This window comes from Papilio machaon, chromosome W (genome assembly GCF_912999745.1).
Source record: "Papilio machaon chromosome W, ilPapMach1.1, whole genome shotgun sequence".
Taxonomy (NCBI): Eukaryota; Metazoa; Arthropoda; class Insecta; order Lepidoptera; family Papilionidae; genus Papilio; species Papilio machaon.
Window position 1 is genome coordinate 9,205,514 of NC_060015.1, and position 27,542 is coordinate 9,233,055.

The window sequence follows — 27,542 nt, forward strand, 5'->3', positions numbered from 1 at the left end:
CACTAGCACAGGAAGCGCGCAAGACGAGCGAACAGAAGTCATCTACATTGCAGACTGAGTTGAGTACATTACGGCAACGTACAACATCAGCGCGCCATCGCCGACCTCGACAACTTGAGGCAGCAGTTAACAAAACTGAAGCAGGAACATGAAGTCGTACAGATCGAAGTCGACAGGTAATTTACTGCAGAAACAGTTTACCAAACACACTATCATCCTTGTCATTCTTTAAAAAAAGGTGGCGATATGTTTAGGTACGACTGTGTTGGTTTCAGAAATTCACAATAACTGGAGGGAATCGTCAACATTTTCTTTGAGGAAAAAAAATTTAACCAACTTTGTTTAAATTAGTTAACATTGTTTAAATAGACATCTATTGTTGTCTCTGATTTTTCAAAGACAATGTGACAATTCCTCATATGTCAAAAATACAACATTAATACAAGTGCACTGCCGAAATCCAGATTCAACGACAAATGATAGAGAACTTAAGCAATATTGGCGATAAGTAATAAATTAGGAATTCGCTCTAAATTTTATTTGTCCTAACGATTTCCCACTACAAAACTAGATTTCGCAACGACATCAGGAAGTTGAAGAGCGAGCTACAGTACAGTGAAAAGCGGAGGATGCACGCTGAAGAGCAAGAGGAGTTGTCAAGCCGCGAGCGTGCGCAGTTAAGAGACGAGCTCACGGCACTGCGCACGCACAACAACGACCTTATGACCGTATGTATACTATTGTTGCATCTAAGCCAATAGATGGCGTTGTAAAAATATTTATATGCGAGCGCTTCCCATTGGCTGTTAATCAGCCAATCAGAAACGTTGCAGATTCGATTGTCATCTTAACATCTATCTACCTATGCTTTTCTGTGTCGGGTAGGCCCAGTATGTATTTCAATTTTATATTTTTCTATCAGCAGTCATTTCGATCGTACATATACCTTAACTTATCCATCTGTCCATTCTTATTTATAATAAAAAGCAAATTTCAGTAAATTATATCAAATTCTCTTTCCTTAAAAATTGCACATAATATGCAGAACAATTTTTTAAATCATTCATCATAGGTCTAGAATCTAAGTGCATTCAAACCAACTGTTAAGGTCTATTTTTAGATTAAAAGACGGATTTATTACGAAAAATGTTTAAAAACTCATCCGAGCCAGTTTTTGTAAGTTAAATTGCGCCATTGTTTACATACGATGAACGAGGGAACAAAAGCCAATGCAAATTTCTATAACCGTAAAATTCCACTGTCGTAACATTTGTATTGACACATATAATTGTCATTTAAAACATTAACATTGTTTAAACAATATCGTTATACAACTTATACAAATATTGATGTAATCATACTTCATATTAATATTATAAACTAGCTTTTATTTCGTCCGCGCGGAATAAAAGAAGTGCACACAAGATAAAAAAAGTTCCTATGTCCGTCTCCTAGTTCTAAACTACCTTCCCATCTATTTTCAACTAAATCAGTTCGACCGATCTTGAGTTATAAATAGTGTAACTAACACGACTTTCTTTTATATATATAAGATGCCAATGTTAAGATGGATGGATGTTTGTTTGAAGGTATCTCCAAAACGGCTCAATGGGCCTCGATTAAATTTATCATAGATGTAGAACATGATCCGGAAGAACACATAGGCTACTAATTTTTTTTTTATTATGAGCGGATAAAATCGAGGGCGATAACTAGCTCACAAAAAATTCTTTTCGTAATTTTATCTGTTAAAAATGTTTTCCATAACAGCAAGGAAGTGACACATGATCATGTAAAGATCGTTCATATAATCGTCCTTTGTTATAAAAATAGTAGAACTTATTTATATGATTATAAGAGATATCAAATATAAGATGCTGGATGTATTGCTTTAGTCAACACTCAATGAAATGATTGCATTATTTATTATTTACTTGGAACATGATGCAGTCATCCTGAATTCTGCATTGTTATGTTTGTGTGTTTCATAAACAAGACAATTGTTGGCGTTTGCAGTGGACTGTATTGTTCGGTTACATTAAGGTTACATCGAGGTCACAATGAAACACGCAGTTTTTGTCTTCGGAGGTCAGCGGCGCAAGGGGGATCTTCTTCTGTCTTCAGAGGCCCGGTTGGATCCCCGGTTGGATCCCACTCGACGCCGGATTTGTCCGTCTTATATACTCTCCGGCGCCGAGTGAAAGGTTCAAGGTTGGACAGAGAAGGATGCCCCCCCCTGCGCATGATTCTCCCCATTTATTTTACTTATTTACCTTATATACAACATTTTCTATTATACACTTATCAATTTACATATCCTTTTTCCATTTACCATACTTTTACATTGTTCGTACAAGACATATTCGATTTATACGCGAAATGCCATCGTTAATCACCTTCCCCGCCTCCACCGAGGGGGGAAGTATAAATATCGAGCGCCCCCCCCGCATTCGCCTTTATTTTCATTCTGGGGCTCGATCCTTAAACATCTACATGAAATTTACTTTACTATTGTTATTTTCACTACATAAACTACGGAATAACATAAAAACATATTTAAAAATGTATATCCTTAACCTAGTCAATTTCAAAATGATATTACGTAACTTAACAATTAAATTATACTTTTAACTTAAATAAACTCTTCCAAGCATCTAAATATATACATATTCATCTTTTACTATTCATTTATGCAATTATACTAATCTTAACAACAATATACACGAGAAAATAAGCATTAATAAACATTCTACTATTTACATTTTACAACTTGCTTTCATAATGATGCTTAAACCCTCTTATGCGATTAGACCCCCGTGGGCCGCAGGGTCCATTTTACGCTGTCGTGCACAAATAATAACGAAGTAACAGCCCGAGCCGAGGCTCCTGAGGGAGCCCTCGAGCCTAGTTACTCTTAAACGAGGTTTAGGCTAAGCGCCATCTGCGCCCGGCCACCTCAAGCCCGGTGAAACTGTAAATGCCTCCTCAAGGCAAACAGTGACTACTCAGTCACAAAAAAAAAAAAAAAAAAAAAAAAAACGTGCACAACAATCATAGTCAATGCGCCCTCGTATTGTAGCCCAGTTGTATTGCGGACAAGCTAGTGTATTATTGTGTTTTAAATAAAGTGCTATAAAAACTAAGGGAAAAATGTTTTTTAAAAACAAATCATCTGTGCTTGCCAAGTACCAACACGTTCCGCATATGTGATGTCTTACTTCGCATGTATAAAATCGTTGAAAAGAAAATCCAGACAGAAATTAACCAAATATAAAGTTAAACAAATCGTCGCCGCGATGGAATCGCATCAGAAACGGTGTAAACGTAAAATATCTAGTGAAAAACCTGTAGTTAGACCGAAACCGGCGTTTTTGAAGATCGGGACGGGACCTAACGCGTGGTCGCAGCGTTTGAGACTAGCCTTAGCCGCGGATCTGCTTCGAGGCCGTTGTCGTTCCGTTGATAACGCAATCTCCGAGATACATACACATCTGGCTACAGTACGGATATCTTTGAAACCACTAAGTCGAACGTAAAAATTTTATATGAAAAGATGTTTTTATATTTGTTGCAGAATAACAAAGCTTTACAAGAGGCGTGTACGTTGTTGGAGGACCAATTGACAGAATCGGAGAAATTAACAGATTTACATGAAGTGAAAAATAAAGATCTTGAGGTAAAAAAAAATTTGATTAACATTAAGTTATTAATTCTTGTAGGACACGTAGATGTTAAAAGTGTATTGAATTTTTGAGTACGTTGTGATGTACTGTACGTTGGTAGAGCGAGACGCAGCGCATGCGCAGCGAGCTGGAGGCGTGCCGGGCGCGGCTGGAGGGTGCTGAGCGTGCTGCGGCAGAGCGCGCCACCGCCGCCGGGCTGGCCGCACAGCGCGCGACCAGGCCAGGCACGCCAACACACAACTGCAGCTGCTACGAGTACGTACTTAATACTCCACTAACTGTGGCTTTCTGAGACCAAAGTCTCCGTTTAAAACATATCGTTATCTCTGTTTTGTCGAAGATAATGAATGTTATTACATGCAATTATTTTGGACTCGGAAACCCACAGTTAGCAGTAAACAAATAATCACACTCAAGAATGGTTTTGCAGTCAGGCCCTTCTTTTATATTTTATCTACACAATTTTCTTTGGTGACCAATGAACAATTTTGATCGCCTCAGTTGTGACTTTCATGCATAAAATTGCAGTCGAACTTAATAACGACGCTATAATTCGCGGATATACTTATGGATACATAAGACATGTAAGGTGATTAATCGTAGGTTTCTGAGACCAAAATTCTTGTATTAAATATAATATCGTCGTCCCTCCCGTTATTGACAAAAGTAACATAAAAAAACAATTTCAAACAAAATGCACTAAAAAGAGACAAAATAATGTCATGAAAACTCTCTAAACTCTTGTAGTTAGAAGTAGGGGCTCAGTTTTCCGCAACTCCACGATAAGCGCGTATTTTGCGTGTCTCTAAACTCTAAAGAAAGTTCTCTTCTTTCTTGTAACATGTCTATATTGTATAATTATTGTTATTTCGCAGTCGGTGTCGGCCGAAGTAAATAGGTATATAGGCATTTTATATTTGAGATGTATTAGACATACTTACGTTTATGTCCCTACTTAGGCCGAAACCGACTCCAAAATAACAATAATTATACAATATAGACATGTTACAAGAAAGAAGAGAACTTTCTTTAGAGTTTAGAGACACGCAAAATACGCGCTTATCGTGGAGTTGCGGAAAACTGAGCCCCTACTTCTAACAACAAGAGTTTAGAGAGTTTTCATGACATTATTTTGTCTCTTTTTAGTGCATTTTGTTTGAAATTGTTTTTTTATGTTACTTTTGAGTGCATTTTGTTTGAAATTGTTTTTTTTAGGTTACTTTTGAGTGCATTTTGTTTGAAATTGTTTTTTTATGTTACTTTTGAATGCATTTTGTTTGAAATTGTTTTTTTTAGGTTACTTTTGAGTGCATTTTGTTTGAGATTGTTTTTTTTTGAAGTCGGCTATTTTTTTTTCTTAAAATTTTTGTTTTATTTCACAATTTTTAGTGAATTTGAAGTTCAATTACAAATTTCCTTAATACATATAAAGACATAAATAAGACAAATAAAGAAAAGGACTTTCCTATTTGATATGTGTGTACTTCAATTCAAAAACTAATTTAGAATACACCAGATAACCACTTATCCTTTAAACAATGAAATAATTATCAAAATCGGTATACAAATTGAAAATTACCGAACTAATACATCGTAGCGTGCCTTTAATTTTGTCCAGCCGCGCGCCGCACTAGCTTTTTTCGAATGCGCGTAGTTTTTAATTATTTAATATCTCCCAAACTAGTGATCAGAATTACATAGTTTAAAGGCTAATGTAATCTGCATTTAATACTCTAGCCATAAAACATATTTATTTGGATAAGGATTCATATCGAATATAATATAATAGCGCCGTAAGCTTACGACGCTGTTTGTCGTGTGCATTTTAATCGAAGTTTGTTCACAATAACATGGTTTTTGTGAGACATCCATAGATGATAGATATATGCCACCCAAGACTTTTATTTAGCAAATTTAAGGATCTATAATTACTCCATACATCATTTTTATGTAAGTCATATAGTTTGACCTACGTAAGCCCAGAAAGCAAAATTGTGCTATTCATTGTAACGCGATGTAGCATTTTTCGTTTCCGCGTAATTTTTTTCTTACGATATCTCCTAAACTATTAGACAGAATGATATAGTTTCAATTGCAAATATAATCTACATTAAATTCTCTTGATAATGAACATGTTTATTTACATAAGGGTTAATACTGAACTCGAATAATAGCGTCGGAAATAGGGCATGAATTTAATTGATGTTTCTGAAGAAAAAAATGGTTATTGTGAGATAACTATAAAAGATAGATATATGCTATCGCGGACTTTTATTTAGCACATTTAAAGAGCTACAATTCGCCATACATCATTTTTATGTAGGTCCTATAGTTTAGCCTACGTAAGCGCTGAAAGCAAAAATGTCCCTAATGTTCGCAACAAATTTTGAAGCTATATTCAAAATCTACTAGTCTTCTAGTTATTTAAAAAAAAAAAACAAAAAAATGGGACCCACCTGCAAGCACTTCCTTTCGATTAAAATATTTTTCATCAAAATCGGACCACCAGGGGCGGAGTTTCGCGGTAACACACATAAAAAAAAAAAAAAAAAAATACAGTCGAATTGATAACCTCCTTCTTTTTGAAGTCGGCTAAAAATAGAGATAACAATATGTTTTATACAGGGATTATGGTTTCAGAAAGCAACGATAAGTGCGCTAAAAGTCATCATAAGCTCACTATACGTCCCCACTGAGGGACTCGGAGCCTACACTAAGTTGGGGTGACTAGGCCATTGTCAACCACGCTGGCCTAGTGCAGGTTGACTTCGCACATATCTTTGAATTTCTTTTCAGATATGTGCAGGTTGCATCACTATGTTTTCCTTCACCGTAAGAACGTCGGATAAATGTACATATGTAGACCAAAAATCGAAAAACATTTGATACATGCCGGGATTCAAACCCAGGACCTGCAGATTGCAAGTCAAGTGCTTAACCGCTGAGCCACCGATGCTCTGTGTTAATAGTATTTTGTATGTATTGTAGGAACGTCTGGAGAGTCGCGAGGCGCTCGGCTGGCGGCGCTGGAGGGCGAGCGCAGTGCGGCGGCGGCGCGGCGAGTGCGCGACCTGCAGGAGGAGAGCGCCGCGCTGCAGCTGCAGGCCAGCCTCGCTGATGCACAGGTAAACAACACATCACACCGCTATAACTAACGCATTCAACGAGGAAATGCCGCCTCTTGGGCACCCTACCTTGCGAGCGCAGCGATTTGGGGTCGATTTTTTACATTATCTAGTTTTATTTTTAGCTCGGTTTAAGTATATAGTTTATTTAGTAGTTTTAATCTATTATTTATAGTTTTTACAAATTCTTTTTAGTTAAATCTGTGTAAGAGCAACTATACTAAATGCAAGTAAGGGCTGGCGCAAATCATTCCAGCTACATAGTAACTAGGTAGAGAAGGAAATGGTATGAGTTGGAGAAATGATTGTACAGGAGGAGGCGGCGGCGGCGCGCGAGGCGAGCGAGGCGGCTAGCGCGTGGTGGCGCACTAGAGAGACCAAGGCGGACGCAACTTCAGGTTTGTGTAATACATGATAAATAATAAATAATTAAAAGTTAAAAAAAAAACTTATTTAATCCATTCAGAAAACAAATAATAATATGTGTAAAAAAACAAACATGCTGAAAGGAGGGAAAAAACTAAATAAAAAAATCGAAATTTCCTAATAGGTTTTACTGAATGGATAAGGCCTTTGCTCAGCATTGTGCTTATTACTTTTCCGAAATAATCTCTGTTATATTGCAAAAACCCTTGCGTCACTCCTATTCCTGTAGTAAAAAATACAAAGTGACAAGCAAAAAGTTATTATTTTAGTTAATCGGACTAGATCTTAAACGTTTGAAATGCGACGAATCAAAAGAGACGTATGAATCGATGAATACAATATGAAATTCGTTAAGTTTTACAGAGTATTAATTTACCGTTTGTTGACAGTCCAAAGTGGAGGAAGCGAATCGCAAGAAATGTTCACTGAGCAACAAATTGTTCGGTCGGTCTGGACGTCGGGCAGCCGCCTCGCCACCTCGCCGCCTCGCCACCTCGCCACCTCGCCACCTCGCCGCCTCGCCACCTCGCCACCTCGCCACCTCGCCGCCTCGCCACCTCGCCACCTCGCCACCTCGCCGCCTCGCCACCTCGCCACCTCGCCACCTCGCCGCCTCGCCACCTCGCCACCTCGCCACCTCGCCGCCTCGCCACCTCGCCACCTCGCCACCTCGCCGCCTCGCCACCTCGCCACCTCGCCGCCTCGCCACCTCGCCACCTCGCCGCCTCGCCACCTCGCCACCTCGCCACCTCGCCACCTCGCCGCCTCGCCACCTCGCCACCTCGCCACCTCGCCACCTCGCCACCTCGCCACCTCGCCACCTCGCCACCTCGCCGCCTCGCCGCCTCGCCGCCTCGCCACCTCGCCGCCTCGCCACCTCGCCGCCTCGCCACCTCGCCACCTCGCCGCCTCGCCACCTCGCCACCTCGCCACCTCGCCACCTCGCCGCCTTTTAATTCCGCACAGACGAAGTCGCGGGTGACAACTAGTTACCTCTAAGCCTTTGGATTTAATGAAATTTATGTTGTAGGGAACTACGTGAAGAAGTTGAACGTCTGCGAGCAAAACTAGCTGCTAACGATATGTATGTATAAATATATTTGTAAATACCATATTTTCCTCAAATTTAAAATTACCAAGTAGTAATTGTAACATCTCAACTTACAGTCCACCAACACCCAAAAGAGAAAAAGCGATCGAAAAGCCGACGAAACTAGTCAATGGGTATGTTTTATTTTTCATTATTGTTTAACACTTCGCGTGTTTTCTTGACAGCTCCTCGAAATTGTGAACTACTAGAAGGGTCAATAATTAAATAAAACCACAACTGTATTCTGATCTGAGCGTGTCTTTATTTTTAACTCGCGGTCCGTATACATTACCACGCTAACCAAACCATAGTGCGATCTAATAAGAACACTACGCCATATAACTATGAGTTATAAATAGTGTAACTAACACCACTTTTTTTATATATATAAATGCGAATGTTTAGATGTATGTTTGTATGAAGATATCTCCGGCACAACTCAACAGATCTTGATGAAATTTGTCACAGATGTAGAACATAGTGTGGAAGAACACATAGAATACTAATTAAGTTTTTTTTAGTGGTATTTAGATGGATGGATATGAACTAAAACTAGTTGTAATTAGACACTAAGATATATTATCTGAAATAACTTTTAGGTTAATTACTTTTTTTATTGTGGAAGAAGTTGAATTTTGAATACTCACTTTGCTTCTTTCTCCGGTGTTAGAGATCCAACTAAAATTGGTATAATTGTGAAACCGGTTTTATATCTAAAAAAAAAAAATACACTATTAGTTGAAATAAAAATTACATATTGTGATAGTAAGAAAGTATCAATTCATTGATTTTTTTTTAAATCAAAATTAATTAAAAATAATTATAGTTACATTGTAACATCCTGTATATTAAAAAAACTGAACCGATTTTGACAAAGTGTCATAAAGGTACAATCGGTTGAGTTTTTTTATTAACAAATAGGTTTTTTTTTTACAATAACTTACTCCTCCATAACTTTAGCGATGTAGGGTAGATGCATTTCTATAGAATGTTCATCTTCGTCCGTCTGTATGTCCATCCATTCGAACTGACGAGTTGCTTCCAATTCGGAATATACTGAGCAATAATATATAACCAATGTAATCATATCTCTATACAAAAATTAGTTGATTTTTTTCACTAACAGATGGCTCTGTTTTTAATTTTAATATTATTTTTTAAGAAACTAAGAAAGACAGAAAAATACATCCAAATATAACTGTAAATGAATGATACACTAGTATTCGAAACCTATAAAATGAAACTTATAGAAAAACAGACAAGGTAGGAGACAAAAGTCCAAACTAAGTTACCCTGTGCTTTAGAATTACTGTATTTAGAAAGTACACAATTAACCATTATTCTTATAGAATTAAGGTAACAAAGTTTCTTAATAATTCGATAATGACTTACTTTGTTTGTCTATTGTAAGGTCGTAGAGTGGCGTCTGATATTTATCCAGAGAGGATAATGCACAGCCTCCCAACCTCACGTGATGTGAGGGACCCAAGATGAAGATACACTTACTAGAAATAAGAAGTAGATTTCTTTCTTTTATATTTAACTAGCTTTTACCCGCGACTCCGTTCGCGCGGAATAAAAATAGAAAACGGGGTAAAAATTAGCCTATGTCCGTTTCCTGGTTCTAAGCTACCTGCCCACCAATTTTCAGTCAAATCGATTCAGCCGTTCTTGAGTTATAAATAGTGTAACTAACACGAATTTCTTTTATATATATATAGATAGATTACCCAACTGCTAAAGTTGGTAATGTTTTTAATTGTATGTCTTGTTTTATGTATGTAAATTCTTTTGTAACTTCCTGTATAGTAAACGACTGAACCGGTTTTGACAAGTGAGGTGTCATTCTTTTCGTCTTCTTACCCTGAGTGTCATAGGGTATATTACATCAGCACAACAAATATAGTGGACATAAGAGTTGAAATTCTAAAAAAAAAAAATTGTGAAAAGAACGAGTTCAAATCTCAATCGCCATAACTTTTTTCATCGCTAATTCTTTTCGTCTAAATCAGGGATTCCCAAGGTGGTCTTACTTGTGGACAAAGCATTGTTAATTCTCACTCTGTCTTCTATTGACCTAAGTCAGAATTAAACATCATTAAAATAATTGATCTTAAAAGTAGGTTATTTCACCATGTGGGGGTCTGAGGTAACAGTTTATTTTGGAACAAAAGGTAACTTGTTCAAAATAGTTTGGGGATCCCTTGAACTAAATGTTTTCGAGTAAAAGAAACAATTATTATTAAGTATTTAGTTTAAATTACATATATATTTTAACACATAGACAATAGATGGCGCTTTTTCATCTATTAGAGCCTCGTCGGTAGGGTTTTTAATATATGATCAAATCGCACTTAATATGAAAAAAGCGATCATCAGTGGTTAATATCAAATCATAAACTTACACAACAACTGGACTGACTTGTCTATACGCGAACGCAGCGCACGCGCCGCAGTAAGAATCAGGGGGGTGAAACTTCAATACAAAAGTATGAACAAAAGTTAATGTATGGAAAGTAGGGCCATCTATAGGTCACATATACGAAGCAAATTAGTAATTGTTACATAATTTGAGATAGATGGAGACAGTTAGGCCAGTGACAACGAAAGTATTGCCATAATAAAAAAATCAAAGAAATTATAGATTAAATCACCGTTGTTACTAATATATAAATACGATTATTTTGAAAAATAATTTCTTGACAATGTTGTAATTGAACAGGTACAAATAAGTATATATATTAGTTTAAAACTGAATAATTAAAAGTTTAAAATTGATTAGTTATAAATGGAAATCATTTTTAGGCAGGCTGGTAATACAAGTGACAGTTACATTATAAAAATCAACACAAGTTTTCAAAACTTAACGGTGCGCTGTTGTGTTTGATCAATTTTTGCTTTTTCGGAATACTTGTGCTCTCTTTGGACTATTTGATATTTGCCTTTACGAATTGACCCCGCTATTGACTCTGGACTTATCTTTGCTTATTATTATTGACCTTGGCGCTCTGACTACTTGATTTCCGATTGTTCAACGGTTTGGCTTTGTTGAAAGGTGATTAACAGCATCAATCATGCAAAGAAAGTGTTATTTTGCTTGTGAATTTAAAGGTAAGTTCTAAGTTTGTATATCCTACTTAGCCTACTTATCTTCTATTTGTTACACTTACTATGAATATTGCCTATCGAAAAACTTCAAGCATAATCTCAGACTGAAAACGAACTTTTGTTTGTTGGGCTCTTTTAAATGGTGTTAAATGATAACTGCTGCGCATGATCAACCGCAAACCGAAGGGTTGTAATTGCGTTACTGCAATCTTTTAAAGATGGCCCTTGGCTACATAACACACTAGGCAAAACACAAAAGTACAACTTTTACTTCTGGCTTGTTTTGTGATTAACTCTGATACCTCCTTTGCCAAGATGGCCAATGTGTGCAGCAACGAAGATGTTATTGCTCTAACACCTTTAATTCTTATTTCAATAATTTATGCTATGAATTTTTATTTTAGGACCACTGCACTCATTTCCATCACCAAGTTACCCTCACGAGGATAGATTCAATAAATGGAAATCTGTCCTTGGTGAAGATCTGAAAAATAAGGGCAACGATTATATACATAAGAATGTTCGTCTTTGTAGAAGGCATTTTGAAGGACACTTCCATACTTCTGGTAATAGACTTACAGCCAATAGCATTCCTACTTTAAATTTATGTAAGTAGTTCTGTATTTCAGTGTATATTAAAGTATAAAATTATGTGAAACAAAGGTTAATATGGTGGTAATATTGGACAAATTTTATTTGTCAGTTAATAAAATGGCAGCAGATGTGTTTATGAGTTGCTTGCTATGCTGCCTTTATGAGTAAAGGAAATTCATTTCTTGAATTTCTAGATTAACTCCGAGATAATCAATACTAAATATATAATCAATGCAATACTATGAGGCAATTTTAATGCAATTAACAGTCTCTGTGCCTGATCGTTATCTGGTTGTGTCATATATCCATTATCCGCATTGAGCTATAACAGTAAAGGAACAGTGAGTGCACTTAGGTCACATATTCTTGTGCACTATAATCTTTTATGTATTGATCTTTTTTTTTTTTGGCTGCCAATTCGGCCACAAGTACATTGTTTTTATTCTAGTATTAATGGCATTTATCTCTTTAATTGAATACTTTTATATTCATTTCAGTTGTTAATGATGGGAGTATACCTGTTACTGGCCTGGAACATCAAACTGTTCCTGATGTTATTTCTGTACAAATACCTTCATTCTCACGTGGAACAAAAAAAGTATTTGCAAAGAAAGGTAAATTAAATATTTAACATATTTTCAGTGTACAAGGCCATATGTATATTCAATAATAAGTAAGATGTTATTGCTCTTGCAAAAAAATACCGTTTTTTTGTAATTTTTTAATGATAATAAAAAATATCAGAGATTAGATATTCTATTATAAAAACGAAAGAAACTTTGTTACGTTTTGACGGCTGAACTACCAACTTTTTGTTAATAAGAAAGCTTGAGCACATGGCAAGATCCTTATATTCCAAAAAGATTCCGAAAAGAAATCTTGTTGAGTCCTCTCTGAACAGATGTAAATTATTGAACTGATTGTAGATTTCAATTTTTTTTTATAAAAGATTAAAACAAGCCTAAGTTGAATAAAGTTATAATTCTGGATTTCTTTGAATTTCAATGCACACACATTTGCTTTTTGTCACTGTTTGCAAACTTAATCTTTTGACTAGTAACATTTATATCTAATAGTTATATATTTTTTCACAGAAATAATGAAATTGCCAAGCGAGTTATCGAAGCTCAAAATAAAGCTTCTAAAAGAACGATTAAAATGTAAAACTTATAAACAAATGATAAAAAAAGCTGAAAGAAATTCTCAAAAATTTTTGCATGTTATTGAGCGATTTCCGGAGACTTCATTTTTATTTACAAAAATGCAACAACAGCATATTAAAAAACCTAGAGGAAGAAGATTTTCTATTGAGGAAAAAATTTTGGCCTTATCTCTTTATAAGCAAAGTCCAAAAGCATATAATTTTATGCAGAGAATTTTTGTTCTACCATCAAAAAGAAGCTTGCAACAAGTTTTAAATTTAATTCCTGTCGAACCAGGGATGAATAACGTCATTCTAGAAAACTTAAAAAGAAGGGTAAAGAAATTACCGGAAGAGAAAAAATTGTGCACATTAATATTTGATGAAGTTGCACTAACCCCAGGAATGCAGTATTCAAATATCTGGGATCAAATTATGGGGTTAGAGTACCCCGAAAGTGGTAAACATATAAAAATAGCAGACCATGCTTTGGTCTTTATGATTAAAGGTATAAAAGCTAAATTTAAGCAACCTTTATGCTTTACATTTTGTCAAGGTGCAACAAAAAAAGAAATATTAAAAACCTTAATTACGGATGTAATTAAAAAAATCCATTCATGTGGATTAAAGGTAGTTGCAACCATTTGCGACCAGGGAGGACCAAATATGAGTGCAATTAATAGTTTGTACATTGAAACTAAGGAAAAATATATGCGACAAAACAAAGAATACCAAAGCTTAGCTTTTGAGGTTGATGACATAAAAGTTTTCCCAATTTTTGATTCCCCTCATTTGATCAAGGGTATAAGAAATAATTTTCTAGAAAAAAATGTCAGGTTTATTCAAGGTGGTAAAGTGAAAATTGCCAAATGGGAACATTTAAAAATGTTATTAGATGTGGATGTTGGTGAGGATGACATAAGAATGTTAAATAAATTAACTGAGCACCACGTAATAAAAGAAAAGATTCCAAAAATGAAAGTAAAAAATGCAGCTCAAGTTTTCAGTCAAAGAGTGTCAGCGACTTTACGGTTTTTAGCAAGTATGTAAAACCTTTGAAACATTGCTTACCAGTATTTTCACTGAACTGTCCCTTTAAGAGCGTCTTTTTGTCAACCCCAGTTTCTTATCAGTTTTATTTTCTTTATTCTTTTTTAATGAAATATACAGCGTGTCGTTACAACCGTGACAAGAAATGAATACACCTCTAACGCTACTTGCCAATAATCATAAAAATATTAATATTAAAAAATCCATAATAAAAAAGTAATTTTCAACAAACTAATTAAATAAAAAAGTAACAAAACTTGTAACACCTATACAACTACAACTGACCGATTCATACATTCAGAGACTTTTTCATTCGTTGCCACAGCGTCGCATTACAAGCCTCTCCTTCTAACAGTATGTTTTGTCTCTTTTAAATTCATTAAACCTATTCATATTCCTTGTAACCTAAGGCTGTTCTAAAATTCTTTGTTTTGGAAAATTTAATAACTCTGTAAATATTGGTGTTTAAAGGATGTTAATGTTTAATACAATTTTATATTTTAATTTATTGTCGCGATGGTAAAGACACGCTGTTTAGACAAAAGAAACCATTTGAAATAATTCTGTATTATTATTTTCAGAGCATAATATACTTCCAAAAGAGTGTGAAGATACAGCTGAGTTTTTATTCATCTTTGACAAATTATTTGATGCCTTTTATGGGCATAGCTATCAAGAGTCATCAAAACTTTATAAAAGCTGCTTAAAAGTTAACTCCATCCACCATAAATTATGGGATGATTGTTTACCCATATTAAGGTCAATGCAATTTGAAACCATGGGAAGAGGAGATGGAACGAAAATAACAAAATTTGTTCAGGTACCATCCATTAAAAACTGGATAAAGAACATATTAGTTTTTAAAGAAATGATAAATTATACAAAAAATAAGTATAATGTAACAAGCCTCCTGACTAGAAATTTTAATCAGGATCCGCTTGAAAACTTTTTTTCTTCCATTAGAAGTAATGGAGTTAGGAATGTGTCTCCTACATGTTGGCAATTTGTGTGTGCCTTTAAAACATTATTGGTTAATAATTTTAATTCTGTACATGCAGTTGGTGCCAATTGTGAAAAAGACAGTAATAAGGCTTTACAGTGTCTGAAGCATTTGCTTAGAAAGGGAAATAAAGTTGTTGGGAGTCAAACAACCGTAAAAGAAAACCATTGTATTGATCCTTTATTAGAAATACTGAGCAAAGATGACAATAAAAATGACACATTTTTAAATGAAGAATCTAAGCGGTATGTTGGGGGATTTATTGTTAAAAAATGTAAAAAAATATTTAAAAATTGTTTAAAATGCAACAGTGAAATACGAAAAAAATGTACAATAGATAGTTTAATTTATGAAAGAGACCAGACGAAGAGATCCCTCAACTGCCCTTCAGATAAATTTCACAAATGTCTAACAGAAATTTTTAAAATAACAAATAAAATTTTGTCCTCTGAGCCAGAAAGAAAAAATATTAAAGCTCATATTAAATTATTAATAGGCACCCTATGTGACTTTTCCTTTCTAACATGCTTGACACATAAAGATAAGTTAGTAAAATTTTGTTGCAATTTAGCTCTAAATATAACATTAAGCAGTTGGTGCACTACTGTAAACAGGATTCTAAATGGCAAAAGCACAAATTTCAACAGAGAGGACAACATTAAACTCCAGGCGGAAAAATATTATAAGACACGTATTCTTAAAAATAAAAAGAAATAATACAACAAATTGCGTTTTTTTTATCATCGAACCTTTCCAGTCTATATTTTAAGAATAAATTTAATAAGGTTTTATCTTTTCATTGCAAAAATTAAGAGATACTGGTTTAATACCATATTAATTATATTTCTTAAAATTTTTGTGAGCACTGTATCCAGTGTAAATTACTAAAAGTACTTAAAATTAAACATTTTGTCATTTGCTTTTGAGAAAAATTATAAATAACTAATAAACGAGTACAGCGCTACCTATATTTGAATTTTAATCAGCGCCATCTTCTGTTCACATTTGTAGTTATTGGTAATTTATAAAAGTAGAGTTGCACATCTATTTCAAATATAAGGTATAATCTATGGTAAGAATAACCCGCATGACTGTAAACAATAATACAAACGTAAAAAAATTTTATCAGCAATAGATGGCGTTGTTATAACTTTTTAATATTTTTGACTTATCGATAGATGGCGTTGTAATTACTTTTATTATTATTTTTATTTATCAATAGATGGCGTTGTTACTAAAATTTAAAATTAACTTAATATTGCCTGGATATAACACTATAAAGTAGATAAAAACAATAGCTAAGATTTATTTTTACTTACGGTGCTATTATAGCTCTCGCTGGTCCATGTGTTAGATCAGCTTTAGACAACCAGAGGTCTAATTGTCTAGACAGTTCAGTACCTGCAAACGCTTTCATATTACTCATACCAGTAAAATATATATATTTTTTAATTATAAGGCGACAAACAAGGTCCTCTGAATTTGCAGAAACAGCGAAACGACCATTGCCCATAGACATCAACAACTGTACAATAATCTCCGGAGCAGGAGATGAACAGAAAAAGAACATTTTCCCCCTCCTATGTATCAACTTGTCCATCAAATCCACTTCCCTTCCCTTTGTTTATAAGGTTGAGGAAGGATAGGGGATTAAAATGTGAACTCCGGCAAGCACACTTATACTGTACATAGAATAACTCTCACTTGATATCTGCCGTCTGTGAGGTTTTGGTATTTCACCAAGCGAGGCGGGCAACTTGTGCAACAGATGTTGGCTTCTATTAATGTTAACTTATAAAATAAGATATGTAAAAAACACATTACTAGAGTTAATATTTTATTTATAATACAGAAAAAAATCAAGAAATAATTTTTAATTAAACAATAGTCCCACATGAAAAATCAACAAATTCAATTTTAAATAATTATTTACTCAGGAATCATATTTTAATAATTTTAAAAAATACATTCAGAAATTAAGACTTTTATATCTGTATTAGCTTTCACCTGCGACTTAGTCCGCTTGGATTTAAAAAAAAACTTAATAAGAAGCCTATGTATTCTTTCCGAGTATGCTCTATATATATGCCTAATTTCATCAAGATCTGTTGATACATTCTGAAGATAACTTCTAACAAACATCCATCCATACATAAGTAGAAAATCATGATACATTAGTATAATGTCTCACAAAAGTTTCAATCATTTTTTTTTTAAATAACATCTCACTAATATTATAAATGTGAATATTTAGATGTATGTTTGTTTGAAGTTATCTCCGGAACGCTTCAACAGATTTTGATGAAATTTGGCACAGATGTAGAACATAGTCTGGACGAAAACATAGACTACTTATTGAGTTTTTTTTATACCGCGCTAACGGAGTCGCGGGCAACAGCTACTTTAATATATGTACAAAAGTAAATAAAATGATAAAATACAATTACATTGACTAGTAAAGCCATGCAATTACATACATTAAAATCATAGAAGCCCTAATTGTGGATTTCTGAGACCAAAATCCCCACTTAAAACATACTGTTTAAGAGTAATTCAGTTTCAATAGATGGCGCCACTAATGATAATGCATAGAACTGGCACATATTGGCGCCGCGACTTATTTAAGAAAAATGTATCGAATAGAGTTGTCTTTTGTTTATTTTCATTATTCTTCTTGTGTGTGTTTTTTCTTCACGTTGTAACGAGTTTGTTTTGTATAAAGTTTATTTTACGTTTCGTAGTGTATTGTTGTATATTATAAAGTTGTGTATCAAAAATAAACAGTCTCTTTTATCAAAAGTAAAGTGTCGTGTTTCATTGAACAAACACATACTGTTATCTTTATTTTATCAAAGACTAGCTTTTACTCCGTCCGCGCGGAATAAAAAAAATGCACACAAGATAAAAAAGTTTCTATGTCCGTCTCTTAGTTCTAAGCTACCTCCCCATCAATTTTCAGCCAAATCAGTTCGACCGATCTTGAGTTATAAATAGTGTAACTAACACCACTTTCTGACTATATATATAGATAATGTTTTATATAGATATTTAGGTCTCAGAAACTAACCGTAAATGTGTTTAAAAGAATATAAGAACCACTTCCATAAATCACTCATCACTATCATTGTTATCTAACAATTGAGAGATTCTCTCAGAAGCGTCTTTTATTAAACTCTCGTTGAAATTAGGAAACCGCTTTTCAAATTGTAACCTCATGCTTTCCAGATCGAACTTCTCCCGTTCCAATTTATTTAATGTACTTTGCGTCTTTTCGTATTCTTTAAACTTGTTAACATCCAAGTTTGAATGTTTCTTTATCTCTGCCAATCCATCGATCGCATCCGTAACCGCGTCCAACAGTTGTTTATGTCCAGTTTCCTTGTTGTAACCGAAATCGACATTTTTCGTTTCCAATTTATCAAGTAATGCTTGTTCTGTGCTCGCCAAGTTTTGTAACAACTCTTCAGCGTTTGATTTCCGAGACATTTCATGGAATTGTGTGTAGTCGTTTGATTTTAAATCAGCTAATCTGCAAACGATAATAAATAATAATATAAGACTAGTTAGTAAAACTACAACTACTAACAAACAAATAACCTAAATAAAAAGCCACAAACAAATTCAACTGTCTACAAGAATGACACTCAAGGGGAATACACAAATTGATTGACACCTCAGTTATAAAAATTAGTTCGATTTAGTGTTAATTGCAGGCGCAATAGAATTTACAGACACAGAACATCACATACATAAAAAGACATTACTCTAGTCAGTTGGGTAAAGAAAGGTAATAATTATAACAAGTTTAATGGTGGTAGATCCCGCGACAACTATTTTGGTTGGGTGCACGAATGGGCCATGTCGAACGGTGAAATACCTCGACCACACAGAAGATAGACGTGAAGGGAAAGCAATTCCGCGTACAGTCTGATGAGTGTGGTGCTGGAGGGCTAACTTAATCCACATTTCCTTCCCACCTTTTTCTTATAAGGAAAGGATGGGAAGGGGGAAGTGAATTTGATGGGAGAGGTATACATAGGAAGAGGAGATATCCTCTTACTGTGTGTACCCTCCCCTGTAGATTAAGGTAGGCAATGCATATGTAATTGTGGATGTTTACTGTTTAGGCGGACTCAGGTGACCGCTTGCTTGTTTACCACCTTTATGATATAAAAACTTGAGAGGTGTGTTGGGACACCCGGATGGAACGAAGTTCCTTTCAATTAATTAGTGAAGGAACCAATGTTTATTCTATGAATAAAAAACTTAAGTCTTCACAAGAAGTACATTTTATTTCTATGAATTTTCGTTATATATTGTCACGTCGTTGCCATGGTGAAGTAGCGCTCATTCGTCGTTAACATACTTACTATAGCAAAAAGTGTCGTGACAACTTTTCGTAAGAATTTTTTCCGTCTAGCCCCCTTTCACAATGCGCGATAAGGAACTTCGTTCCAATATAAAAAAAAACAGTGGAACCTGGATAATCGTGAGTTCAAGGGACCAACACATATTTCTCACTTGTAGGTTAGGTTAGTAACTATGCTGAGTGTCTCACTTATAGCGGTTTCTAACTTATCCAGGCTCAACTATAAAATCAGGCTAATAAAATTAGCTATCTAACCACTGAAATTCTCTGCTGTGGCACTTGTATATTGACATCCCTTACATTCTCTTTGACAAAACAGTGACAACATATATTAAGACATGTCACCGCAGTTTCTATGGCTACAAATAATGTTATTATACAAACCTTTTTTGTTCAACAATAAATGATATTTCCTTTAATCTTCTGCTTGTTTTATCCAATTGATCGGTTGTTTTGTTAAACCGTTCAGCCAATTGACACATTTGAACATCTACTTCAGTTTCTTCTCGTTCAAATTTCTCACGCACTAAACATTCTTGTAGCATTGTACGCATAAATTTGCCGTAAGCTATTTGACGATATTGTTCTTCGTAATCTTGTAAATCATCAGCCTTGCAAATAGTTACATCTGCTAGGTTTACTTTGGTACACAACGTCGTATTAAGTCTTGGTACATTTCTCTTCTTAGTCGTACTGATAGTTTTACGTACAGATGACTGCACTTGAGTTGATTTAACTGGCTTTGATATAGGTAATGCGAATGTTTTGCGTTTATCCGACATTATAAAAAACAAAACAAAACGTATTTCAATTCAATTCAATTTCTTTTTTAATGGCGGTCCTTTTTGATTTCGCCAAAATCCAGTTCATAGAGCTTGGTCTGTGGTTTTGACTGAATCCAGGTGTCTTTAGGTGTGGGCTCTTGTTTATTGGGTGGGTTTCGTGATTGCACAAGGTCACATCAATTTTGATTATAATTATTTGACAAAGTAATCGACTGTTGAATTACTTACCTAAAACAAGACAAACAATATATATAACAAAACAGATTGTTAGAAGGTTAGTAAAGACAAACAACTTATAGTCTAATGTTATTCTGGTTAACATATTCACATAAAATATTTACAAAAGGAGTATGTACGAGGCCTAACAAAGATTTGAAATTCGTCGGTCTGGGGATAGTGTCCGGTAGCGCTTCGTAAAGGGACGGTCTCCTAGGACAGTTAAAGAAAATGTGTTCTGCTGATCCCTCCTCAAGCCCACATTCACAGAGGGAGCTATCCTTGACCCTTATCTTAGCTAGGTGAACCGGGGTACAAGCGTGGCCTAGCCTTAACCTGCATATTGTGGACGTGACCCTCTTGTTGGCTTTTCTATATTTAAAAAACCAAGGCCGAGCGAGCAGTGAGTCTTGAACATCCGCGTAATGTTTGCCTTTATTGCGTTTCGAAAGGTTCCACGCTTCATTCCAGCATGATATAAGATCATCCTTAGCTAGAGACGTTAGATCTTGTGCATAGGTTGCATAATGAGTATCACTACCGGTTTTCGTGGCATCTTTAGCACACTGATCAGCACCCTCATTACCCACTATACCGCTGTGTCCCGGGATCCAAGCTAGGGTGACTTTTATGCCAGATACGTGACACCGAAAAAGAATTTCTTTGATATTCAGAACAAAAGGGAATTTTGACTTGGACCTGAATTGGTTTGCAAGGATAGCCTGTAGGCAGCTTCTAGAGTCAGTGAATATCACCGTGTTGTGAAGCTTATGTGATTCTATAAACATCAAGGCTTCAAGAATAGCTAGCGCCTCCCCTGTAAAAATCGAGGCTTGAGGGGGGCACTTAAAGTTTAAAATGATGTTGTACTCCGGTATCCAGATAGCGAAGCCTACACAGCCATCAGCTCTTATTTTTGATGCGTCAGTGAACATAGTATGCCAACCATTCCACTTATCATTAACGACAGAGTTAAATTTGGCGTTTGCATCGGGGTCGTCTTTGTTTATTCCGATATTTAGAACGATGTCCGGGCGGTATGGAATTGCATTATAGGATGTAAGAAATAAAGGATTTAACCTACATTGATAGACGGGACAGGGGAGGCTGATAAATCTAACAAAACTAGTGAAGAGGACTGGGTGGGACTTATGTCTCCAGTAACTGCTGGAAGAGATGTGTTCTGAAAGAGTATGTAACTTTGAAATAAGGGGGTGGTTGGAAAGCTGAAAAATTTTGTAAATGAATCTGTCCGATAAGTACTGTCTCCTCAAGTGCAACGGAGGTTCTGCACATTCGACCTGAAGGGCGTTGATGGGAGAGGACTTCATTGCTCCGATTATGATACGCAGACACTTTGATTGGGCCCTGTCTAAGGAGGTTAAGGCAGACTTATTGCAGGGTTCTAGAATGTGGGTGCCATAATCAAAATGGCTGCGCACCAAAGCGTTATATAATAGCTTTTGTGTGTACGGATGTGATCCCCACCATACGCCTGACAGGGAACGAAGGATATGGATATTCTTTTCGCACTTTTTGATGATGTGATTAATGTGTTGGACACCGGTCATACGCGAGTCAAAAACGACCCCGAGAAATTTTACTGAGTTTCGCACTGGGAATATTTTTCCATCAAATGAAATAATGACGTCGGGAATAGATCGCATGCGAGAGAATGTCACTACACTGCTCTTCTCAACTGAAAGGGATAGACCATGATTACCTAACCAGTCATGGAGATAGTTAATAGCGGAGTTGAGGCGAGCAGAGGCATCCCCTAAGTCCTTGGCTGAGACGTATAGAGCCAAATCATCCGCGTATTGTAGTACGTTGCAAAATGAATTTACGGAAAGTTCTAGGTCGTAGGTATACAAATTGTATAGTAGTGGGCTTAAAACTGATCCCTGAGGGAGGCCCTTCCATAGAAGTCTAGGAGGAAGTAAAGAGTTTTGGGAAGAAATTAAAATGGCTCTAGCGGAGAATAAATTAAATATGAAGTTAACCATCTTCTCTGGTATACTCAGCTGGATCATTTTTTGTCTGAGTATAGGAAGAAGGACATTATCATATGCGGATGCAATGTCAAGAAACACCCCGACCAAGGACTCTCCTTTAGAGTAAGCAATGCGTATATCCGTTGCAAGGCAACCTACGCTATCCATGGTGCTTAATCCCTTCCTAAAGCCAAATTGACTTTTAGGAAGGATGCCTCTACTCTCCACAAACCACTCCAATCTATTTTTAACAAGGTGTTCTAAAATTTTACTCATGGTACATGATAGGGCGATGGGACGGTAGCTACTTGACTCGTTACTAGGTTTCGCTGGCTTGAGGATAGGGACGATTATTTGTGTTTTCCATTCATCTGGGGGGATTCCTAAAGAATAAATATTATTTAATATGTTTAAAAAAATTAATTTGGACGTAGGGCTACATTTAACAATGAATGAATAAGGTATTCCGTCAACTCCCGGGGACGAGTCCTTAAGAGACTCCAAAACTGTAGTGAGTTCGTCCAGTGAAAAAGGGGCGTCAAGAATATCATGAGTAGATGAGAGCGGAGGGGGGAGGGAAGAGAACTCAGCTAAGGTGGGGACGTAAGGGGGAGCAAGTCGACATGAGAATGAATCGATCCAAACCGATGGGTCGTTGGAAGAAGAATTGTGATCTACTGATACAGATCCGCGAAATCTCCTGACATTCTTCCAGACTAATGAAGGGCGGGAACTGGGGGAAAGAGACTCACAAAACATGTTCCAGCCCAGTCTCTTTCGTTCGGATAGTGTTCTGACTGTCCTTGCAGCTACTTCTTTATATTTAATGTAATTAGCTGGAGACATGTGTAACGCGTATTCCTTCTCGGCATCTTTACGTTGTTTACATAAATTAGAACAGTCAGAGTCCCACCAAGGAAGTGATGGGATTTTACCCCTAGAAGCATTTTTAGTAGGAATTGTTGTCTCTGCTGCTGTAAGTAAAGCATTCCTAAAGATAGTGTAAGCATAATGGGTGTTCTCAAGGGACACTGGAGAAAGATTAGCCAAAAGAGCGTCAACAGACTGAGAGAACTGAATCCAGTCAGCCTTAGATAAATTAAATTTAAGTCGAGGGTTACAAGGGGGGGATATATAATTAGAAGAGTCAGGAAAGGACATAACGATGGGGAAATGGTCACTGCCATGCGAATTGCACAACGTAAACCATGTGAGGCGTGTGGAGATGGCTGGAGTGCATAGAGAAAGATCTACAGCGGATTTTGGGTTCTGGCCAGGGAGTACTCTGCGAGTGGGGGAGCCGTCATTGAGGATGCAGAGATTATAGTCATCAACTAGGTCAAGAAAGGCGGAGGATATGGAATCGTTATGATAACAACCCCATGAAGTGTGGTGAATGTTAAAGTCACCCAATACAACAACAGGTGGGGGGAGGGCACCAATGATTGAGAATAGATTTGTTAGAATGGACATGTTAGGATCCGGTATATAAACGGATAGAAATGATATATCTAAAGTTCTAACAGCCACTACATTGAAACGGTCACTGTCATGTGGAGGTAGGGTCAACTGAGAATATGGGATGGATTTCGAAACTAAAATGCAGCTACCGCATTTTCCGTTGTTTTTATCATCACGAAGGCAGGCAAAACCAGGGACTCTGAAGCGTGAGCCCGGGAGTAGGCGTGACTCTTGGACAGCAAAAATCAAGGGGTTATGTTTATTTATGAGGAAGATCAGTTCAGCTTTTTTTAATTTAATGCTGCGACAGTTCCATTGTAGAATTGTTGGGGACATTGTTGAAAATGGAGATCAGCTGAGTCAATTTTTGGTAGACATTGTTCGGTAGGGCCACGTCATTCATTTTCGAAATGATGTTGATGAGGGTGGATAAAAGAAGTTCTAATAGATTTTCTTGTTGAGGGGGGTTGGGGGATAACAAAGCGCATCCATCGGGGGTGGTAGAAGGTGGTGTATTTACAATATGACGGTGGGCTTCTCTGTCGTAGCCTGGGTTTAGGGTAGCAGAATGAGGGCGTCGGGCTATAGTAATAGTCTTCTTATAAGAAGAGGGTTGAGAAATGGAATGTAGTGGCTGAGAGGGGTCGGAGTGAGCTGTTTGAGGATACGTAGACATAAATGGTGGAGTCATTCGAGCAGTATCGGCAAATGATCTACTCACCTGCGGGAACCTAGCTGATGCTTCTAAATATGAGATGCTTTCCTGTGACATAATTAATTTGATTGATTTTTGTCGACTGTGCTCTGGGCAGGATGTGTCAGTGGCAGAGTGGGGGCCGGAGCAGAACAGGCATAGTGGGGATGACTTCGAGCAGGTAATTCCTTCGTGGGGTTGGGAGCAAATAAAGCAGCGAGGGGCGGATCGACACTGCGTTGAAATATGGCCGAATCGGCAGCACTTGTTGCACTGGATAGTAGGGAGGACATATACTTCAACAGGGAGGGAAGTAAAAAAGCAGAAAATACGCTTTGGAAGCTTTTGACCAGAGAAGGTTAAGACTACAGATTGGGTAGGTATCCAGGTAGGAATATTGTTTTCTATCTTCTTCCTGTTCAGGCGGCGTGCTTTAATGACTGCGCCGCAGCCAGCAGGAACTTCTACCGATTGGACCAGCTCCTCTAAAGTCCATTCTACTGGTACATCACGCACAATTCCCATTCGTGTAACATTATAAGATGGGATGTTAGCTTCAAATTTAGCCGACTGAAGTGCAGGGTGTTCTAGAAAAGTGTTAGCCGCAGCAGCAGATTTAAATTCCACTGAAACCCTGTTGCGGCCAATGCGTTTCACACCATCCTGAATTATATTTTTTATGCTGTTCCTAAATAGAAAGTGTCCGAATTTGATGGGTTTCAAGGTGGTGCCGGCAGACACATCTGTTACCGTTTTACTAACGTGGACTAGAAAAGGGGCAATGTCACCTTCGGAGTAACGGGTCTTACGTTCTACAAAATCGGGATGTGTGTACGTAGACTGAATCGACGGCGAAGTTTGTGAAGGGTTTGTAATAGTTTTTTTAGGGGGAATGTTTTCCTCAGTCTGTGGTGGTCGTTTTCTGGGATTGGGCGAATCAATATCCATCTGAGAGGAATTATTTTGCGAGTGGGGCGCACATGATCCTATATAACCTCCCCCGGGATCGTGCGGGTCATCCATGATTCTTACCTATTAACAATAGAACAAACACAATATATTTACACTCACGGTAGATATATACCAACACCAACACGAATTAGTAGCGCAAGTCAACAGCAAATAGGCGAATATTATCAAAAAAAACACCGGGAAACTTCGAAGACACTTGTGTTCACACTCGACGTCACCCGAAAAAAAAAAAAACAAACGTATTTCAAGGAAAATGTTTGATTCGTTGACTGACATTTATTTGAAACGCTGTCATGGCGACGATCACTTGCGTTCGGAAATCATTAGTTTCATTTTAAGATTTAAAAAAAATCCAATCAAAAAAGCTTTCTGAGCATTGCTGCATTTACAATTTAATAACATAATATAATATTTAATATAGAGTAATATTAAAACTCACAAAAATATTTTTTTTTATGTCAGGCGTACTATTATTGTCAAGAACATCGTTTCCGAACGAACGTGTTTACATAAATATTTTTAAAAACAATAAAAACCTTAGAAAAAACATTAAAAACAATTTGATTTACGTCAAATCAAAATTTATTATACTGTTGGAATAATAGTAATATAAATAAATCCAATATAATTTTTATTATCTATAAGCGAAATAAAAACAACCCAAAGAAAAGGGTCAAATATATATACTTTGACCAGAAATTTCTTTTACAATATCAGGCACAGGTAGAATCATCATAATGCGTTAGTCCATTTTAATGCACTTGCATAATTTAAAATCACAGTTAGCAGGTATTTTGCGAAAGACCTTTTAGAAAGGTCATTAACCTTTTAACATTGTCATCTTTCTATGTAGACAAAGGTTTATACTGTTAATAAGAAACTATTAGCATTTCAAATAGCTTTGTAATCGAAGTCTAAAGTTAAATTGTTATTTAAAACGAAAACTATATATTTATTAGAAAGAAAAATAATGAACTCGTCAACATACCATTCTCAGTGTACCAGCTACCGGCATGAGATGCATTGCGACACGACATTGTATTAAATCACTTCTGGATCAATAAGGTCTAACAATCTAGAAAAATAATATTCAAGAAATCTATATATATATAAAAGAAAGTTGTGTTAGTTACACCATTTATAACTCAAGAACGGCTGAATCGATTTAGCTGAAAATTGGTGGGTAGGTAGCTTAGAACCAGGAAAAGGACATAGGATAAATTTTACCCCGTTTTCTTTTCTTTTTTTTTTATTCCGCGCGGACGGAGTCGCGGGTAAAAGCTAGTATTACAATAAAATACTTTTTATTGCCTCAGATGAAGAATTATATAGATATGACATGCGCGTTCACCCGTAAGGGACAGATAGAGAGTACTATAGACTATACCTATATATATTAGGTCCTTACATATGAAATTGGCGTTTTTCGTACTGGCCACTTTAATCACGAATTTCTCCTCTTTGGTAAGGAATTCCAAATTCAAATTTGTACAGCTATAGACTCATGTATTTGTGGTTCTATGACCGTCATTCATTTGTTTTTTTCTTCTGTTTTTTTCTGTTTGCGTCACTCATTTTACAAAATGGAAAACTTAAAATATCGCATTATTTACGAGTACGAGTTCCGCCGTGGCACTAGTGCTGCGGAAACGACTCGAAGGGTGAATGATGTGTATGGCGGTCGTGTTGCAAAAGAAAACACAGTTCGTTTTTGGTTCCAACGTTTTCGTTCTGGAAATTTCGATCTGCAGAACAAGCCCCGTGGACGGCCTGAGACTCAAGTTGATAATGAAGAGTTGAAGGCTATTGTGGAAGCGGATCCATCGCAAACCAC

General features: G+C 36.3%; 4 protein-coding genes and 2 long non-coding RNA genes across 6 annotated transcripts; 3 read left to right on the plus strand and 3 right to left on the minus strand.

Moving 5' to 3' along the window:
- The first annotated feature begins 170 nt into the window (after positions 1–170).
- On the plus strand, positions 171–8,216 carry LOC123723107 (coiled-coil domain-containing protein 8 homolog). Its single transcript, XM_045685660.1, has 7 exons — positions 171–176; positions 572–728; positions 3,575–3,676; positions 3,784–3,907; positions 6,672–6,808; positions 7,122–7,206; positions 7,624–8,216. Exons 2-7 carry the CDS (start codon positions 630–632, stop codon positions 8,214–8,216), a joined length of 1,140 nt encoding a protein of 379 aa, XP_045541616.1. The 5' UTR covers positions 171–176; positions 572–629.
- A 719-nt stretch (positions 8,217–8,935) lies between these two features.
- Positions 8,936–10,943, minus strand: LOC123723108 (protein MEMO1-like). The gene is made up of 5 exons (XM_045685661.1): positions 10,920–10,943; positions 10,730–10,800; positions 9,717–9,829; positions 9,269–9,380; positions 8,936–9,037 (listed from the first exon to the last, which is right to left on the minus strand). Exons 1-5 carry the CDS (start codon positions 10,941–10,943, stop codon positions 8,968–8,970), a joined length of 390 nt encoding a protein of 129 aa, XP_045541617.1. The 3' UTR covers positions 8,936–8,967.
- Positions 10,944–11,982: 1,039 nt separating this feature from the next.
- On the plus strand, positions 11,983–13,176 carry LOC123723238. Its single transcript, XR_006756691.1, has 3 exons — positions 11,983–12,040; positions 12,524–12,640; positions 13,121–13,176. It is a non-coding gene; the product is annotated as an uncharacterized LOC123723238 (long non-coding RNA).
- A 111-nt stretch (positions 13,177–13,287) lies between these two features.
- On the plus strand, positions 13,288–15,726 carry LOC106716343. The gene is made up of 4 exons (XM_045685662.1): positions 13,288–14,209; positions 14,799–15,182; positions 15,276–15,462; positions 15,714–15,726. Exons 1-4 carry the CDS (start codon positions 13,288–13,290, stop codon positions 15,724–15,726), a joined length of 1,506 nt encoding a protein of 501 aa, XP_045541618.1.
- A 562-nt stretch (positions 15,727–16,288) lies between these two features.
- LOC123723233 lies at positions 16,289–26,764 on the minus strand. The gene is made up of 3 exons (XR_006756684.1): positions 26,697–26,764; positions 16,537–16,618; positions 16,289–16,308 (listed from the first exon to the last, which is right to left on the minus strand). It is a non-coding gene; the product is annotated as an uncharacterized LOC123723233 (long non-coding RNA).
- Positions 18,244–20,391, minus strand: LOC106710481. Its single transcript, XM_045685791.1, has 2 exons — positions 19,971–20,391; positions 18,244–18,746 (listed from the first exon to the last, which is right to left on the minus strand). Exons 1-2 carry the CDS (start codon positions 20,366–20,368, stop codon positions 18,326–18,328), a joined length of 819 nt encoding a protein of 272 aa, XP_045541747.1. The 5' UTR covers positions 20,369–20,391; the 3' UTR covers positions 18,244–18,325.
- Positions 26,765–27,542: the final 778 nt, after the last annotated feature.